At 39.5% G+C, this 20,232-nt stretch overlaps 1 protein-coding gene and 2 non-coding genes across 3 annotated transcripts; 2 read left to right on the forward strand and 1 right to left on the reverse strand.

Annotated features, from left to right (window-relative positions):
* Nucleotides 1–2,203: 2,203 nt before the first annotated feature.
* Nucleotides 2,204–2,276, forward strand: trnat-ugu (transfer RNA threonine (anticodon UGU)). The gene has a single exon. It is a non-coding gene; the product is annotated as a tRNA-Thr (tRNA).
* Nucleotides 2,277–3,469: 1,193 nt separating this feature from the next.
* Nucleotides 3,470–10,451, reverse strand: LOC127372287 (1,25-dihydroxyvitamin D(3) 24-hydroxylase, mitochondrial). The gene is made up of 12 exons (XM_051415833.1): nt 9,931–10,451; nt 9,612–9,802; nt 9,393–9,486; nt 9,208–9,301; nt 8,630–8,721; nt 8,198–8,309; nt 6,881–7,026; nt 6,244–6,410; nt 5,600–5,678; nt 5,127–5,324; nt 4,864–4,975; nt 3,470–3,960 (listed from the first exon to the last, which is right to left on the reverse strand). The coding sequence occupies exons 1-11, from the start codon at nt 10,186–10,188 to the stop codon at nt 4,865–4,867; spliced, it is 1,542 nt and encodes a 513-aa protein (XP_051271793.1). The 5' UTR covers nt 10,189–10,451; the 3' UTR covers nt 3,470–3,960; nt 4,864.
* On the forward strand, nt 4,263–4,335 carry trnat-ugu (transfer RNA threonine (anticodon UGU)). Its single transcript has one exon. It is a non-coding gene; the product is annotated as a tRNA-Thr (tRNA).
* Nucleotides 10,452–20,232: the final 9,781 nt, after the last annotated feature.

Here is a 20,232-nt window from a genome sequence, read left to right on the forward strand (position 1 = left end):
TCCTGCAGCCCTCATACTCAACAAACTGTGTGTTCTGACACCTTTCTATCAGAACCAGCATTAACTGTTTCAGCAGTTTGAGCTTCAGTAGCTCGTCTGTTGGATCAGACCACACGGGCCAGCCTTCATTCCCCACGTGCATCAATGAACCTTGACCACCCATGACCCTGTCTCTGGTTCACCTCTTTTCCTTCCTTGGACCACTTTTGATAGGTACTGACCTCTGCAGACGGAGAACAACCCCACAAGAGCTGTAGGTTTGGAGATGCTCTGACCCAGTCGTCTAGCCATCACAATATGTCCCTTGTCAAAGTCGCTCAAATCCTCACGCTGCCCATTTTTCCTGCTTCTAACACATCAACTTTGAGGACAAAATGTTCCCCCGCTGCTTAATATACCCGCTGACAGGAGCCATGATAACAAGATAATCGGTGTTATTCACTTCACCTGTCAGTGCTCATAATGTTACGGCTCTGTGTATCTTTGCTTTGGACAAAAGTGTTGTTGTTGCCAAATTACTCTGATGTAATGTAATTACCTACATGGTCTATACCAGAGGTTCTCAACCTTTCTGGTGTCAAGGACCCCAAATTGATACACATCAGGCTGTGGACTCCCTCGTGTGAAAAGATCTCAGGGACCCCCGTTTGATAAGATTTAGTTATTCCACAACTGTGTATACTGTACATGAGCAGGTTAAGAGTGTGAAACTTATGAACAAAGTAGTAACTCTTATACTTTATCTCATTAGGCCCCTGGATACCCCTAAACGCCCCCAGGTGGAGAAGAGTTATAGGTGACTTTTGCAATTTGGTTGATTTGTCCCTTTAAATAATAATTTGAATTTCCACTGACAGTACTGTAACTCCTTCATAACTGCACCCTTTAATAGTCAGTACACATATTGTAGTAACATTACAGCTTTATTTACTGATATTCTTGAGCAGCTTTGGCTCATAGAGGAAACAAATTAGCAGATCTTACAACAATCACCTTGATTTAATAATCTCAGAGAAGTTCTGCCCTTGAGAAGCCTCACTTTGGACTATAGGCATTTTAACCTCTTCTGACTGGTTCACGTGTTAATGTCACCTGAGGCCACACCTGAAGCAGTCAGAAGAGGTTAAAATGCCTCTTAAGTCACATGGCGATCATGTGAGAGTCATCAGAGTCACACAAATCAAGGTGTGAAACTGCCAGAGAGGAGCTATCAGCACAACAAGTGGTATTGCTTTTCTCTTCAACCCACTTTCACAATCCTGTCTGTCCAAAATGTGAATCCTTTGTCCTTAAGATAGTAAAATATATTCTCATATATTACATTATATCTATAATTACATCAAGTGGAGCTTGTTTTAACTACTTTATTTACAGTTAGGTGGTTTAATGAAGTCCCATCAAAGGGTCACAAGATGAATCTGAGATGATTAAGAAAATAATATTCTACAATCTTTTCTTTCTTGTGAAATACAGAGAGAGTTTTTTCCTCTCTGGGCCTCAAATAGTTGAATGAAACCATCTGAGGTGTTAGAGGGAAAAATCATCAATCTCTGGTGACAGCTCATAATGTGAGAAAAGGCCCCAACCAGATGCTGTTATTTTTGTAAAAGAGTCGCAGGGGGAAAAATGTTGTGAACCAGTGGTTAAATATTCGTATCAATGCATTGTATTGTGTATCATGTGCTGTTTTAATCAAAGGTAATTCGTAATTACACCTGTAAAATGAATGAAATCACTTAAAAACAAATTTTTTCTCTGAAACACACAAATATCCAAGTGCAGTACTTGAATAAAAGTACTTAGTTACTCTGCTGAGTCTTAACCTAAAGAGTTGACCCACCAGTGTTGAGCCATGTGTTTTAAATAATAGGAATAATCAAAGGAAATAGTACTGATGTTTAATTTTTATTGTATTTATTACACTTTTCATTCCAAATATAGTAACATGACGTCTAAGCTCTTAACCTCATAACTCACTTTCTTAACGTGACCCTGTGACCTTCATTCTACAGTAACAGTACACAGTGATATTGTGTAATGCGCTTTTTGAGATTGTAGGTTTAGTTCAGCTTAAAAACACATTAACGCTGACCCTTGTGAACCAAGACTGATTTAAATAATGTTTTACCAAACTCAATCAAGATTAATTGATCACTCACACACTTATTATGATTTCATGTAACACATTAAGTCCTTTACGTGTGGCTCTATAGCTCAGTGGTTAGAGCACTGGTCTTGTAAACCAGGGGTCGTGAGTTCAATCCTCACTAGGGCCTGTCTTTCACTTAATGTATTGTCAACAAACAAAATAAAACCCATGATAAATATACTGTATGCACCATTGGTTCTCTGGGATATGATAGAACATAAAGTTATATAAATGTATATGGGCAGCAGAATATGTGTCATTATTACTCATGCATTACTGTGTAAACAGTAAAGTTTTATTCTGTAGTTCAGCTATAACAATGTATCATGTCCTGTTGGTTAGGTTTAGATCATATGTATGTTTTATATGTGAATTATTAATTTTTAAAGTAACTCTAACTCATAGTCATAAAAATCATTTTTGCCTCTGAAATTTAGTGGAGAAGAACTAAAAAGTACATTTTAACTGTAAATAACTCAGAACTGCACCTGAGTAGATGAATGTTTTTACATTGTATTAGTTACTGTGACTGCCAGGAAAGTATATATATCAGTACTCCTTCCTCAGTGTATCTGCCTTTTACAACAAAATATGCTGCAGGTTGCAGATAAAATATATCACATCAACAGTAGTGGTTCCCAATCTGGGGGACTGGGACCCACCAAAGGGACGCCAAGATAAATGTGAGGGGTCAGAAGATCATTGCAAAGAAATCTGCTTCTTAAGTTAAGTTCTTCTTTAGAGTCTTAGCTAAGTTATTTTCTCTTGAGTCCATAAAGAAAGAATATTTCTATGTGTTTCCAATTATTTTGATAATCGACTGTTTAAGTAATATTTGATAATAGTTAATATTTCAACTCAAAGGACAAATATTTGACTGGTTTCAGCTTCTCAAATGTTTGATGCTTTTCTTCTTCATGTGTGATGGTAAACTTGATATCTTTGGACTGGATACTCACTGTAGATTCTTTCATGTTTTAAGTAGATTAAGTGTTGAGCGTTTGGTTATAGACTTAATTACTTGATATGATGGACTCATCAGGACTCTAAAATCCGTCAGATGACCCAAACTCATAATTAATGTCCACAACCTGTGACGACGGAGTCACAAGCCAACAAGGTTATGAAACTCTGATCTACACAGCAAAGACAATAAAGTTTGGGGATAAATTCTAAAGAAAACAGAGCTTTTCTAATATAAAAAGATAAATATACATGCATGTAATTTAGAAAACTGATCTTTATTATTCTTATTTAGCTCTTTTATTCTAGGTGTATGAACTCCAAATCAACCCAAAGACTGAAAAACAAACACAGGCGCAGCTTTAATACATTTATTAATATATTTACTTCAGTGAATAAAATATGTCTCTACATAAAACAATGTACAATATTCCAATATTATAATTGCACTTTATGTACACAATGAAAAATAAAGATATGTGTGACCATATATATATATATATATATATATATATATATATATATATATATATATAAGTTACAAGGAAAAGCAAAAAGTAATAGATTGACATTTACATACACATGTCTGAGGACATTAAGATTTAAGGACAGCTGCCTCGGTTGTACAACATTCACTTTGTACATAACAACTGGTGTTTTGGTCATTAACAGTCCGAAGTAATAGTATTAAATATGTTTGAGGTATTTATGGCGTGATTATATGGATAATAATTTCAGTCTTTTCTATTTACAGAGCAGCAATACAGGGAGTCACTGGACCATCAGGGGCCATGGCAACAGAGGTATCGTCTTTCTGTCACTATGTCCAGGAGAGTTGAATATGAAGCCTGAGAGGGAGCGAAAAAACAAAATAATTCATTAGTGTGAAAGCTACAGTCTGCGTGGTCGTTTGTTGTTACAGTGAGCGAGAAAGTAAAATGAAAATATATCAGAATTAAAGTAATTTGAGTGATACACTTAGCTGCGTATTCAGCTGTTTGTTTAGCTTAGCTTTGCACAAAGACTGGAAGAAAGGGGAAACAGCTAGCCTGGTTCAGTCCAAAGGTAGCTCACTAATTAACATGTTATAGCTCATCTGATAAAGATATCAGATGAGATCTGAATGTGTACATGTATCCTCTTCATATGTGGCTCTATAGCTCAGTGGTTAGAGCACTGGTCTTGTAAACCAGGGGTCGTGAGTTCAATTCTCACTAGGGCCTGCTCTCCTTTAGGTTCCTCCCTTCAAGTAAATATACTGTTTTCTTCCTGAATATGTTTGTGTCTTCTCTGAATAATACATCTCCATGTTGTTCCTCTCCAAATATAGTAGTTGAAGTGCTATTGAGCTATTTACCAAAGTAAAAGTAACATTACAAACTCTAATAATTTCCAATTAAAAGTCACCCAAAGTTTTCCTTCAGTGAAAGAATTGACAACAAAATATACTCAAAGTATCACAAGTCTGTACCTACTTGGCAACTGCTTTGAGCCAATAAGTAATAGTTTTTATGTTTAGTTTTTTGTTCGGATTACACAAACAAGTTATCAACAATGTTAATTAGTGAGCTTTTACAGGGATTCTGTGTGACAGAGCCAAGCTAGCTGTTTCCCCCTGTTTCCAGTCTTTGTGCTAAGCTAAGCTAACTGGCTGCAGACTGTGGCTTAATATTTAATAAGAAAGTGGTATTAATCTTCTCATTTAACAATTAGCAAGAGGGAGAGTAAGCAAAGCTCCCAAAATGTCTCACCTCATCTCCTGATGAAGGCAACAGGCAGTTCTCTGCTGGGAACCAAAAGTCCTGAATGAATGACGTTGACCGGCTCATTATCTGTTGCCACAATCTCATAGTCTCTGACCAGCTGTAAGAAAGACAAGCAAGGGATTGGATTCGATCAGTCAATTAAAGCTTCAAGAGAGAGTTGTGTGACAGAATCATGTGACTGATGACTCGCTCTCTCTCTCTGATTGAGTCTATAAACTGAACTGAAGGTGAACTCTGTCTGATCTTACCCAGCACATGGCCAGCTGTAGCTGCAGCTCCGCCAGCCGTCGGCCAATGCACATCCTCTTACCGATGCCGAAGGGAACGTGGGCAAAAGGGTTGGCGGTGCAGTTCTCCCGCAGCCAGCGTTCGGGTTTGAACTGCTTCCCTTCGTCGAAGTACTCCTCGTTGGACCCCAGCGCGTGACTGTTTATCATTAAAACTGTCTGTAAAGGGAACGAAAATAACCGTTAAAGCAGACTTTTCCACTGCTTGATGAAGAGATAGTGCAGTCGATTCCAAGAGTAAAACCCAATAAAGACCTTGTTAGTGTAAATCTGATCCCTCCATTCAGTTACACTATTAAAAGTTGCTCCATTTAGACTTTGTACAGTATGTGAGCGGGTAACATGTTTCATGCAGACATCAGTCAATTGTAAATTAATACAAGAATGTAATCTGCTCATGTTAGGTGTATGGTAACGAGAACTAAGCCACTTACTCCTTTGGGAATGGCATAATCTCCCAACACAGTGTCTTTGTCCAGGGTCCTGCTGGTGAAGGGAACTGATGGCGATAACCTGTAAGAAGAAAGAACGTATGGGAATATGGTCTCAGTGAAGCTCTAGTGTAGCATGACACACATATCTAAGCTGTTTAACGGGAGCTAAACATACTCCGATGTTTTTCACAGCGCGAAATGAGGTGAGACATAATCTCCGATCAGACGTCATGTACGTACATTCCCTGGGTGATGTGGTATTAGCGTTAAGTAACACGTTAGACAACTTGTGACTGCACGAGAAGAAGGGACCGTATAAGGGTTAGGAAGTGATTTGAACGTGACCACACGGTGAATTTTAAGCCGGGACCTCTGGTTGTTGCCGGTCATGCCACCGTATCTCATGAAGCTTGTTTTTGAGGCAGTCATGTGTGTGAGTTTTGCCTCTTAATCTCCGTGGTACTGGGTGAAATCATGATGTAGCCAGTTAGTCTGACTTCGGGCTGCGGACTGTTTAGAAAAATCTAATTTAGCGGTAGATGTTATGTCATGTTCTTTGCAGCTACAGCCATTTTTAACTTGTGTAGCTCGACATTTACAGCTTTTACAGCTAATTATTTGTCATAATGTGAGCTGTACTGTACCTCATGGACTCCTTGAGGCAGGCTTTGAGGTAGGGCATGCTCTTGATGTGCTCTCCGCATGGGTCCTGGTCGGGAGCCACCACCTCTCTAATCTCCTCCAGCAGGTTCCTCTGGGCAGCGGGGTTACGTGACAGGTTGAAAATAGCCCACAGCATACTGTTGGCAGTCTGAGAAAGGTAAACACGGCGAGAAAGAGAGAAAGAGAGGGAGAGAGTGGGAGGAAGAGAGGAGATGTCACTTAGTGAGGCAGCTACTCTTAAGTGCATTCCTCAGTGGGGTCCTGAAAGGAGCTGAGGAATGTTTGGGGTTCCTCAAAGGCTCCTCAGTTACATCCACACCACATTCATTTTCCACTTTAAAGCACTGTAACTGTAGCACCTGTTTGTTTTAGAGGCTGAGCACTTTTTTTTCTTTCCTTACTTGAAGGGAAATAGGCGAAAGGTAAAACATTAAAAAGGTGCTCGTTCTGCAGCTATGTGGTTATCTATTATTTCAAAATAGCTTTGACGGAATTGTTTATTTGTTTTGTTGCTGAGAGTTATAAGAGAAGATCATCTAACTCTCAGCAAGGAAGCAATTAATTCCCATAATGTTGTATTAATCCAGTCAACAAAATACACATCTCTGTAGTGCTCACCGTCTCAACTCCTCCAATCTGTAGCTCGGTGATGGCTGCGTACAGCTCCTTCTTGGAGAGATCGCTCTGGTGCAAGATGTCACCGATTAAGTCATCGGGAGCTCTGATGGCATTCCTCTTCAGCTTCTTGTCGATGTAGACTTTGGCTGAGGAAACAGAAAGCAATACAGATGTAATCGTACATATACTAAGTTCTGTGTGTGTCTCTGTCTCGTTCCTGACCGCTTTCTACTTTGTCAGTAGAGTTAAGTCTGGAAACACATGACAATATATAACAGACAGTTGTGACTTTTACATCTGACAACCAGAGCTGAAAAGATAAATTGATATATTTACAATAATCTGCAACAATTTTGATGATTGGTGAATCTTTTAAGCCATTTATCAAGTAACAATGACAAATATTACATATGTATATTTTACAATGTGAAGAGTAGCTGCTTTTTGTTTACATTGTTGTAAGGAAGAGGAAAATCTTTGGGTTTTGACTGTTTGTTGGACAAAATAAAGACATTTTAAGCCTCCATCCTGGGCTTCGATAGATCGGCTAATAAGATGTTGCAGTGTTTGTAATCTGGATTAAGTTATGTTAGCGTTTAAATCCTTTCTTTGGGTGGTCTTTGTACATGAATGCAACTAGCTTGCAATTCATGATCATTAAAAAAAAACATGTACATGATGTGTACATTTTTATTTCTACTTTTAAAATGTTTTGTCCTGATATTACATCCACATGATTTGAGCTGTGTGTTCCAGCTGTTCCAGATGATCTGGTCCCTCACTGTTAATGTGAGTCAGAAGCCTGTAAGGGCTGAGCATCATTTAAATCACATGATGCAAAAAAAATTCACTTAAAGTCTGACTGGCAGTCTGCTGCTACTAAAAATACTCTGAACAAATAATAAAGTTTCCTCACTAGCTCTCACACAACCTGCAAGTGCTTTTTTTTCTTTGCCACCAAAATGTCAGGAAAATGAGTGAGAGGTTGTAACGAGCTGCACATAAACAGCACAACCAGCTTCATTTTCTTCCCTCTTTGCACCCCCTCCCTCCCCTTTCCAACCTCCTGCTACTACAAATATTTGGCAGATTTCTCCCTCTTAGGTCATGCGGTTTACTACAACTCTGGCTGCCATTTACCCAGAGTACCAAGTACACAAAAAACACTGAGGCACCCAGTTCAAACCCCCCCCCCCATTCTCCTCTATCTCTCGTCTTACTGGAAGGGAGCTCGAAAACAAACAAAAAAACTGAAACAGAACTTAATTAAAAGTGATCTGTGGTTTGTATTTGTGTACTTTTATAGTGTGTTTGTACCTGTGCTGAAAATGCGGTCCCATGCTGCAGTGTGGTCCTTCCAACTTCTGGTGTTAAAGCTCTTGTGGAGCTCCACCGGTGTGACCATCATCATGCCAAAGGTGCTCATCATCTACAGAGGGAAGACAGGAGCGAAGGAGAAAGGATTAGGTGTTAATCAATGCTTTTCAAGAATAATCTATTTGTTTTCTTGCACCCGCTGCCCTGTGAGACCTTTGTGAGCTTCACGTATCACCTCCTGATTGTGGATACTATTGGTTTGCCCCAGTAAAAACCAGCAAATACAGTGAGATACTGCTGCATGTTGCCGCTGATGAACCTGATGAACTGTTCCTACATGGGTCAGTCAGGTCTCACAGGACATCGTAGGTGTCCTCTTGCTACAGTACGCACACTGCTGCTCAGAGTGGAAGAAACCACAGGTGTACTCACTGTTTTCACGGCCATGATGAAGTTCATAGCTTCCTCATTGACTTTCTCTTGCAGGAGACCAAATCTCTTGTCGTAGAGGACCAGGCAGATGGCTGAATGACAAAGACAAGCAAAGAATTAGATATTTTTTATTTAATATTTCTGTCTCACAAATTACCCACTGATGTGTTCTTAAAGTTCAACGTCTTCAGTATAATGTGAAATATGAACACAAACTGCTGTTACAGACACATTTAATTGCTTTGGACAAACAAAGTGATTAATTGCAGAATGGAAACAGATCAGCTGATAGAAGAGAGAAATTAATTTGCATCTATTTTGGTAAATAATCAATCATTTGAATCATGTTTCAAGCAGAAATGCCCCAAAAAATGATTTGTTCCAGCATGTTAAGTGAATCATTTTTTAGTTTATTTCTAATTTATTCGTTTTTTCTTATTATTTTGAAGAAATTTGAAATCAGCATTTTCTTCACTATTTTACAGATTTTATGGACAAAACAATGATCAGCAGACTATTCTGATAACGAGAATAATCCCTATTTTTTGCAGCTCGAATGAACAAACAGATGAACTTACTCTCAAAAGACCATTTATTCAGCTCGAAGTACAAGTCTTCAATCTTCCCGCCGGCGTTAATTTTCCCAATTCTGCCAACAAAGTCTACCAACACCTGCACGCACAGAGACAAAACCGGTCAGTCATCGAGCACGAACACAAACGGTGTTTTAAATGTGAGTTTTAAAACTGAATCTGAAACTCACCTCGTTGATTTTGCGATCGAGCTTCACCACCTCTGTCGGTTTCATGAGTTTCTGCTGGAAAGCGCTCCTCACTCTCTGCCAGTCTTTCCCCTCCCTGCAAATCAGACACTTTAGACCTCATTCAAATAACACTTGTGCCACATCTAAGCTGCGAGTTATCGATATTTTTTTAATCTACGCGAATAAGAGGAGAAATAATAATAAAGAAAGGCTGCTTACAGAATGAGGAGTCCGTACGCCTCGTCTCTCAGGTCTCTGTATGCTGTCCAGGGTTTGATCTCCAGTCTCTGAGGGTAATTTCCCTCCTTCCTATAGAGCGCCTCCAGCAAGCAAGGTGAGCCAATGTGCACCGACTCAAAGGAGCCCAGCTTCAACCGGAAAATCTTGCCGAATTTCTTGTGATAATCAACCTAGAATAGATTCAAGTGATCAATTTGAATCGAAAATACATACATTTTTATTCGTTTGGGAACATTTTGCTCAAGTGAAAAGTGAGTGAAAAAAACCAAAACTAGATAAGTTAGAGATTTTACTGTACCAGTGCCTCGTGTTGTCTTCTCAGGCCTCCTTTCCGGAGAAGTTCAAACAGGCTGCCGACGAGGGGCCAGTTGGTGGGTCCCGGGATCGCGTCCAGAGTGGGCGCTCTGGAGGCAGCGTGAGGGCACCGCGCAGCCTCCGCAGCATCCTTCTGCTCCAGGACGCACACTGAGGATGTTGGTTTGTAGTGCTGCAGCCCTACAGACTTCTTCTTCAGCAACTCAACAATCTGGGGAACTTTTTGGATCTGCGCCCTCATCCTCAAATCTGTAGATTTGTGTTATTTTGTTTTTTTGTTTTAAAACCCCAAAAAAATAATAATCTAGTGTTTAACAGCAGCTCTTCTTTGTTGTCTTTTAGGTGGTTTCTCGTTTCTTGGAAGTGTCACACCTTCACCAATATATATACCCCGAGAGTGTTTATTCCTGCCGTGCACCGAACCAATCAGGGACCGGTCCTGCATGGTGTGGCCGTCGAGCCCACCATTCATTTATGGATCCACGTTGGGAGGATCGTATGACCCCAGAAAGACCGAGGAAGTGCCCTTGCCCCCCTCCTTTATAAATAAACACACAGGCCACATCGGAGGTGACGCGGTTCGCTTGAACCGTGTTTCAGAGCGACCTGCGATTGGAAGAACCGAAACTTTGGCAAAGCAAATACTACTGCCACACTTCTGCACCGTGGGCAAATATTTGACAGATTGCGAGCTGTGTGTGTGTGTGTGTTTGCTTTGTTTGTGTTTTGGAGTGTGTGTTCTTTGAGGGGAGAAGGAGGGGGTAACTGCGTATTTTCAGAGCAAATTCTCTGTTTGAATGTTTAATATAATTGCACATATATGGGCATTAAAACACTGTTTAAACACAGAGAAAGTTAGTTTGAGTTGTGGTATTTGTTTTAATCTCTCCATGTGTCCTTTAATGATAAAATCTAATTAGGATTTTCCAAACTGTTCCAGCCTTTGCAACTTTATAATAAGTGCATGTAACTCAAAGCAAACAGATATAATCAATAGAATTGGATTTCATCATAGCATACATTTTATTTATCAGGTTTTTGATAAGGCTTTTCTTTAGATGAGCTATTGGGTTCAGTTTTTGGATATCTCTCCCCCTGCTTTCTCTCTCTCTCTCTCTCTCACACACACACACACATACACACACACACACACACACACACACACACACACACACACACACACACACACACACACACACACACACGCCCCCCTTCAGAGCTGGCATGACTTAAATAACATGTGCAGGGGCCCCTTGTTGTTACCCTGTAAAAGTGCTCATTCACAGACTCTCAGGTGGCATCAGAACAACCTTGAACCTTGACTGATGTTTGCTGCATATTGGGGAGTTAGTTAGCCTCCCCAGGTGTAACACACACACACACACGAATCCCCCCCCCACCTTAAAAAAAAACTGAAAGAAGAAAGAAAACACCACCACCCACGCTTTGCCCGCATTCGTACATTTGCTCTGAACATGCTGTTTGACATATGGCATCACATGATATCAGGCAATTTGTATATATTTGTGTCAGTTTATTATTAATACACATTTCGTTGAAAAGGTAGATAAAGTTTCACTCAATCATGAGAAGAATAGTTCCACATTTTGAGAAATACACATATTTGTTGTCTTGTGAAGAGATGAAAAGATCAATGTCTCTCTCGTAAAGCCAGCAGCCAGTCTGGAAAATAACAGAAACATCTAGTCTGACTCCGCCTGAAGGCAACAAAATCCACCTACAAAGATAATTAATTAAGTTCTATATATTTGGTTTGTTTAATCTGTACAAAAGTCCATAAAACAAAAAGTTTTTAAGTTCTGTGGGACGTTTTGTTAGTCTGGAACAGTGACTTCTTGTCAGTTTTTGTACAGATTAAACAAACAAGGCTAGCTGTTTCCCCCTGTTTCCAGTCTTTATGCTAAGCTAAGGTAACCTCCTGCTGGCAATAGCTTCACACTTCATATCATATATATCATATCTATCATCTAACTTTAGGTTAAAAAAAGCAAATAAGCACATTTCTCAAAGTGTCAAACTATTGTTTTAAGGCTTATTACGTTAATTAAGTGTTGCATCTCTACACAGTTTGTACACTTTACAGATGTCTGACCAGAATTGATGAGACCAAGGCTAAAAGATCCTGACTATCAGTAAAACTTCAAACACACCAGATCGTACATGTGTTTGAGACCGTCCACCCAAGAAGAAAGACGGCATCAGTTGTTTCCGTGAGTCCCTCAAAACAGCTTATAAAGGCCCTCAAGTGGCCACAGTAATAGAAGGAGGTCCGGTGATGTTATAGAGTCACAATCTCCATGTAGGGAAGAAGTCGGGCTGGATGGATGGATCAATAAAACCACAATGTTTCCATAAACATGTTAAACACTTGGACACCATTGACAGCAAAATGTTCCTCAGAACCAACGTTTCATTAGACCTCTCCTCATAAATGTCCATGACTTAACTTAACGTCCGTGCTGCAGTGACGACCACCTTTGTCGAGTCCAGACCAGGAATAGTTGAGGCAGAGTCCGGACTGAGTCCAAAGACGGTCGAATCCAAGTCAAGACCGAAACAGTGCAGTTGAGAGGAGTTTTGGCAGCCAGGAATACGATTGTATAGTTACCAGGAGGCCGTTGTCAATGCCTATTCTAGATGGAATTAATAATACCGCTTTTCTGAACAAGCACGCTTCATCAATGGTTTCGATTTTAAGGAGGAAGTTTCTTATCAGTCGAGTCCAGCTAGAATATTTGGTGAGAGACGAGTTCAAGACAACAGAAAAAACATGTTGAGTCTGAGATCGGAGTACTCGAGTACTACAGCCCGAGCTGAGATAACTCCCTGTTGACGTCACCAGAGTAATTTTCTGAGCATATAAAAAGAAAATCGTCTATAACCACAAAAGAAATTGTACAACTGTGTTCAGAAATCGAGTTCACGCAACAAGTAAACTGAATCTTCATGAGAAGAAGTTTCCCTTTAAGCTGTTCTTCTGTTTCCAAGGACTGTATGTTTGCTGTGAATGGCCTGAAATGCAGGAGAATAGTGGAGGTAAATTACACTAGAATGTAAAAAAGCTTTGTTTTTCAATCACATATTGATTAAACTGATACTGTTGGTAGGTAGAGCTGAAACAATTGATCGACTGACTGAAAGTCAATCAGTAGCCTTCTTAATGAAGGATTAATTATTTTTTTCTCTGCACAGTTAATTAAATCATATAGCGCCAACAATAACCCTTTAACACAAAAACATTCACTTGTACCTACAAATGATGAATGATATATTTACATTTTCAAAGACACACTGTGCTTAAACAGCAGGTACCTGTTATCCATCAACTATAAATCCTACCTGTCGTACTGTATATAAACATCCATATACTGAACATAACCACCCACTTAATGTATATAATCTATTACTTTACCAGTCCAGTATTTACTCCTTTGCACTATTTCACCTACTTGGACGTATATAATAGTTCTATGTTTATTTTGTTAAGCTTTGTTGACCTTAAAAAAGGAGTCAAATTCCTTGCACGTGTACACATACTTGGCCAATAAAGCTGATAAAGCTGATTCTGATTCCAGCTTCTTAAATGTGAGGCTGCTTTCCTTTGTTATGTGTGTAGTAAACTGAGTCTGTTTGTTTCCTCGGGACCGCTGCTTGGACAAAACAAGCAATCTGAAGATGTTAACTTGGGCTCTGAACTATGAAAATGGGTAAACGTGACTAGTTTCTGACACTTTAAAGCTGATTTATAAATTAGTCAAGAATCAGCCATATGCAGTATCAGAGACAGAGCTGCAACCTCCCTCTGGAAGTGTCTCCCCAAACAAATCAGAGATTGCACCGATTTGTTCAAATCACAAATCAAAAGAACTGCTGTTAATGTGGAATTATTGATGTGGATTATATATTTTGAGTGTTTTGTTATCTATGTTCATCATGTAAAGTATGTTTGAGTATCCCAAAAAGCGCTCTTCAAATAATATCATTATTATTATTATTATTATTATTTATTAAGACTAAAGCTATTCATACCCTTTTTCTTTTTACCATTTTACCATTACCATTTTAAAAGTACATTAGTGAACATCAGGTACATGTTCTCTCAGTGTTTTTCCCATTATTACTTAAACAGCAAAAAAAATGAAGCAGTAGCTTGTTGAGCAAGGCTTTTACTTCAGGACTTCAACCTCGCAGTGTCCTGGCATATTGAACACGAGGTAACACTGGCAGTGTCACTGACAGCTGGCACTGCTCAGGTTTGCAAGTCAAAAAACATGTTTTCTCGTGATGTTCTCTGTAGGCAAATAGTGCTACGCAATACCCTCCTCTTTGACCTTGTGTAGAATAAGTGTTTTGTACCGTAATAAATGTGTTACAGAGGATGCTTTCTGTATATTAAATTTCAGCTGAAATACAACATGAAGTGTGTATGAACAAACTGAAATGGATTACACAGATAAAACTCAATTTAGCAGATTTTTTTTCTTTCATTTTCCTTTCTAGTTTGGTGAGGGTACATGAACCTAACACACAAAGGGCACAGAAACCACAATTAAATACATGCATGCAGTTTATTCTAAATGGCAGACAAGATGTATCAGAATCTGTGGCCTTATAAAACATGAATTAACAGCAAAAAGTATCCTTTATTTCTTATATCTTTGCCCCGTAACTGCAGAAATTAAAGAAAAAATAAAGAAGAAATGAGGAAACAAAATAAATAAATGAATAAATAAAATGAACACGTCGTTACTGTGTGTTTTAAGGGTTAAAGAAACACATTTTCTGGTGTTAAATACACTGTTCTCTTTTGTGCTGGCTGTATAATTTGTTTAAGATTAAACTGAAATGCCTCTGATTGAAATCCTGATTCTTGAACCACTGAACACTCAACTGTCCTCTCATCATCTCGTGGGCTAGATATCACGGCGCGACTCTGACTCTTCCTCTGTTTCTTCCACTCAAATCAGAGAGGGCTCTGTAGTCGGGACATCAGCAGGCAGAGAGATAAGTGATGAACCGAGTTAGAACGGCAGCTGACCTTCTCAGGCAGCGGTGGAGTCATCAGCACACAGGACAGGCAAACCTGATGACTCAAACTTGCTCATGTCCAAAATTGACTGACAGGTCAGTGAGTTCGGTTATTGGGTTTGAAGTGGAGGCTACTCCGTACACGCAGGGCGTGCAGGCACATGCAAAGGAGAAATACAGTCCACACAAAGATGCACATTCATAAATGGAAAGTGAGTGAGAGAGACCACCGTGCTCCTGGAAAAATAATGCGTGGAGGCCACAGAGGAGGAGATTAGTTGGGATCCATATTAGAGATGAAAATGCTTCTTACAGTCACATCAGCCAAAGTGGTCACGTAACACCTCTGACCTAGAATGCGAGGTGCCCCTTTCCTCCAAAGCCCACCCTTACACTAAGAATGAAAATATTTACAACAGAGCGGGAGTGAAGTAATGCAAGGAGCACCCCTCCACCGCCGTGTCCTCCACCCTCTCGCTGAGTGTTTTTTGCCCTACATCGCACAAGCTCAGCGTGCAGCAGTGAGGCACTCACACAGTTCACAGAAAGGTTCCTAAATAGTGTCAACAGTGCTGGCAAAACATTTCAAGTCTCACTGTTGAACAACTTTATCTGCCATTCATAGCGTCTCAATGCATCCCGATTTGTTGCACCTTCTGTGTAGCCTTGATTAAAATTCTTGACATCAAGCCAATGTTAATACCATGAAAAAAGATTTGTGACGCAGACAAACAAGGGTTTTATTTATTTGATGGGTCCCACAATAGCCTATAGATTATTGACTGACCAGAAACTAGGTCATTCCTATTGATAGAGATGATGGAGAAGGGCTGAAGGCTTGTAAGGAAGGAGATCTCCGTGAACTTGCTGACCTCCTTCTATACACTGAGGCTGCTGTTGCCTCCTGGCTGCGGAGGGGAAGGCCAGCTCATTATCTGGGTCAGGATTCCCTGGATGGAGAAGGGCTAACTTCCCTCCTCTCTGACAGCAGCAAGCTGAAGGAGTGGAAAAGAGGTAGAAATAAGGCTGTAGGTTTGTTCCTTGGAGAGGGGAAACATCAATAGGCAACAGCCTAAGTCATACTTAGGGTCACAAATTTGTAACAGTAAAATGTTTGCTCACAACAACCAACACTGTTGCTCACATGGTTCATCCAAAATCAGTGACTTTAGTGCTGTATCATTCATTTTGACAAGATCAGCACCCAAAGATGCAGAGGTCACTGAGAGAGTACAGTTAACAAAGGGTCTGTGAACTAACTGAACTATATGTCCTGGAAAACTCATGGTAGCACTCATGGTAGTAATGGTAGTAAATTAGGACATCATCTCTAATGATTACCTTAACAAAATAAAAACATTGTGATACCTGGATAAATGTTATCAGTGGCTGAAGGGACCCGTGTGTAGGATAAGGTGATCACAGATGGCAACTTACTGAACACCGCTCTGTATTTGTGTCTGTATTTTACAAACTGGGTGATGTGTTGAAGAAACTACAGTGGCCGCAAAACTCACAAACAAAATCACAGAAGGCCCTATCTAAAACCAGTGTTTGGTTTGTCCCTTCTGGGCTACTGTGGAAACATGGAGGTTCAACATGCCGACACGAAGCGTAAAACACCATTTCTGCTCCACTTCTGCCAATAGAGCCTCCTAAATGATGCACACGGGACCTTTAAAGGATCATATCTGTGGAATTTAGTAATATTTACTTCCATGAAAACAGAAATTGACACATTCAGGAGCAGTTTGACGGATGTCTCAGGCTTCTTGTGTTTTTAAAGACACATTAAAACTCTCACAGACCTACAGCAGCATGTTTAACAGCAGGAGAGAAGACTCTATGGATGTATGTTTTTAACAGACATTCAGAGCCAGGAGGATGAATCTTCCTTTGGTGACCCCCTGACTTTTCCTCAAGCACAAGCAGGTCAAAGTTTTCACTTCCACAGTGAAATATTTCAACATTTACTTGATGGATTGGAACAAAATTACTTGATCCTTCTTCTAGCACAATGGCTCCCAAACTGTGAGGCAGGCTGCACTGGTGGATGACCAGAAGGAAAATATGGAGTGAAACAAAGAGTATGATTTATGTAGGGAAATAAACAAAACTACAATACCAGAAAAACTAGACATTTATATCTTTGAGTGAAAACTACTGGACAGGTTGCCATGAAGAGGGCATTGCTCAGACATTTGTACAAACTTTGATAATCCCTTAGCTTTTTAAATAGCGCCATCAAGAGGTCAACATGTTCATATGTCCATTACTTACGACAAAATACCTGCTGAACCAATGATATTCCCATCAGCCTCAGCTAATTAGCTGATGTTACGATTTTAATGCACTAAACTGAGATGGTAAACATGGTAAACATTATATGGCTGAATATTAGCACGTTGTCATTCTGAGCACGTTAACATACTGAAGTCGAAGCACCGCTGCGCCTTACAGAGCTGCTTCATGACTGTAGAGTATTAAACTTGTTTGAAGATAGCTGAAAAATGTTAAATGTGCATGTCAATGACAGAAGCACCTTGAAAGAAAAAAAAATATCTGACCAAAGGTAGCAGGAGTGAAGACACTGACTTACGATATGTGCTGTCCTACCTTTTGCAAATGGAGCCAATAGGTTAACCAGTCTGTGGAATAGTGAAGGAGTGCAACAAGTGCAATAGTATTTGACTGTGGTGTGGTTACTATGCAACACTTAATGTTAATTACTGCTGATGTTTTCTGTTTTGTCAACAACGTAACAACAATAAATCCTACACAGAGATTATGGCATATAAATAAAGTGTCCTCCACATGTTAAGTGATTAAAAATAAAGATTACTCTGCAGTAATTATGTCACCATCGCCGCCACGACCCCACATCAACTCGTTGATTACATCGTTGGCACACTCTGGTACACTTTGACCTCTCCACTGACCTGAGCCTCAGAGGTAAATTTGTCAAAGTTTTGACCCCAAGATACAGTGTATCCCCCATGGCCCCATCAACTCATCGCCCTGCCTGTTATCTTATCACTATAAACAGAAGCTCTGGGTGGATGTCATCATGCACCGATGTCCTGTCAGCCTGCCTGCTGGTGGGCATTCAAAGGAAGCCGTGCAAATCAGAAAAGGAGACAGATTTGCTGTTTGAGCTTCATGGTGGTTAGTGACCAAAGAAACCGTCCTTCATCTGCTCCATATTGCCATTGAGCAAAACACTGAACCCATAAGAGCTCCACAAACTATTTGTTCTGTAGCTGACCTCCTGGGGACAACAGAAAGGGGATTTTACTGCTAATTAACCAGCGTAATTACTATTTCTCTGCCCCCCATCTCCTTAAGATTACATTTATATAACATTTTAAATATTACATTTATATAATTGCTTTGTCTTTGAGGTGCCAGGGGAGCTCCACTCACTGCTCTACTGGATATAAAAGCTCCAGTTTCTTTCTCTTCTGTCTTGTCTTCTTGCCAACACCTTCATGCTTTTGCTTTGTTCAGCCCTTGTTTGACTTTTTACTCCGTAACACCTCATCAAGCATCCACACACATCCACATGAACATTACAGATGTCAGTGACAAACACACCTCATATATTTATTATTCAATACAATAAATGATTTATATTTATCTGCAGTTTGTGTCCTTTCCCATTTTTCAAACATGGATTCATTTAAATGTTAACAAAGTAAACCCGTCATGTCTCAAGTCACTTTTACATTTTTTTAAATATTTGACAAAGACCATGAGCTTTCTAACCTGACATGTGAGGTGGTTTGTTATACAGAACCATTTTGGGAAGTCCTACTTGGAAACTGTTTGGAAAAGGGCAGGACCTGTCAGAAAATACTTATCAGGTGATTGGATAAACCATCTGTCTGTCAATGTCTATCACTAGCGAACTTCAACAAATCAGCCAGTTGGCAGAAGAGCGAAAACACATTTTCCATCGAGAAAAGCCTTTGGTGGCGTTCTTTGTTCTTCTTTCAATGAAAAAATACTCCATGTGTGCTTATGGCGTACCCTTTCTACTTCATGCACCGATGAGCTCCATGACATATTACAAACTTACTCACTTTAAGTTTATTTATAGACATTTACCTCACTCTCAGAAAATGACATCTTATGACAATGACACAGTCGACTACTTTGTGTTTGTCATTATGTTGGACTTCTGGTCTAATCCTTTTTTTTTTTCCAAAATGAAAACAATATAACAACCATTTAATCAAGCGTTCACATTCTTCTCACAACAAGATTGATCTGTCTATGCGATACTAGGCTTTACCTGAAAGCATGTGCATCTCTGAAATTACCTGTGATTGGCCGTTAAATGCTAGATTTTATACATTTAAAGTTAAATTAAATTAAATTAATGAGTTATTATGGATTGTTTGTGCAATGACGCCAAAATAAAACTGCCTAGCCCAGCTTTAGCTTGGCTGATATGTTCAGTATCAACATTTTGTGACTTTAGTAACCATGGAGATAAACCATGATTCCTTTTCTGTAGCAAATTAGAAAGAAAATCAACCAAACACTCATTTTGTGACATCCCACCATATAGTTTGACATTTCCCAGTAAGTTATTCTTCCAAGTTGAATGATTTGTTAGGCAGACACATGTCATACTCACATACCCAATGTCCAGTGGATCTAGATAGACATGCAGGACGTTGATATGTATTATACATTCCTGAATCAAGGCTAACTTCATTATCTTAAAGTCATTGTTTCTGGGGAATTCTTACTGTCTCTTTAAGTGACAACTTGATATATACTTGTGAATTATATATTAATTTAAACAGCACAGCTTTTGATCTCCAGTGTAACTCCAGTGTAACTAAATCCATGCAATTTCTTACAGTACCAACCATGTATTTTGTTTTGATCACACAATACTGTAGATAACACATAATAGCTGCTGCTTGGGCAGGATAGTATTAGAAATGTTCTGATATAAAGTTATGATTTAAATCAAGAAAAAGTGTCTTTTGATACTTCACAGGTTCGATACCCAGCCCGAGGCCAGGGGAACAGTTTATGTAGAAGTTTGTCTTCCCCCCTTTGAATAATGCTTCCCATCTCTTTGAGTGGTGTTTCCCATGGCGCTGCTCCCACCAGTTGGGTTTAGGTCTTATGTTAGTTTATGGTGAGGTGTTGCAGAAATAACAGATTGGGGTTAAGTAAAGGTAAAGAGAAACACAAATTGACCTGGACACAACCAGTG

This window comes from Dicentrarchus labrax, unplaced genomic scaffold (assembly GCF_905237075.1).
Source record: "Dicentrarchus labrax unplaced genomic scaffold, dlabrax2021, whole genome shotgun sequence".
NCBI classification, from domain to species: Eukaryota; Metazoa; Chordata; class Actinopteri; family Moronidae; genus Dicentrarchus; species Dicentrarchus labrax.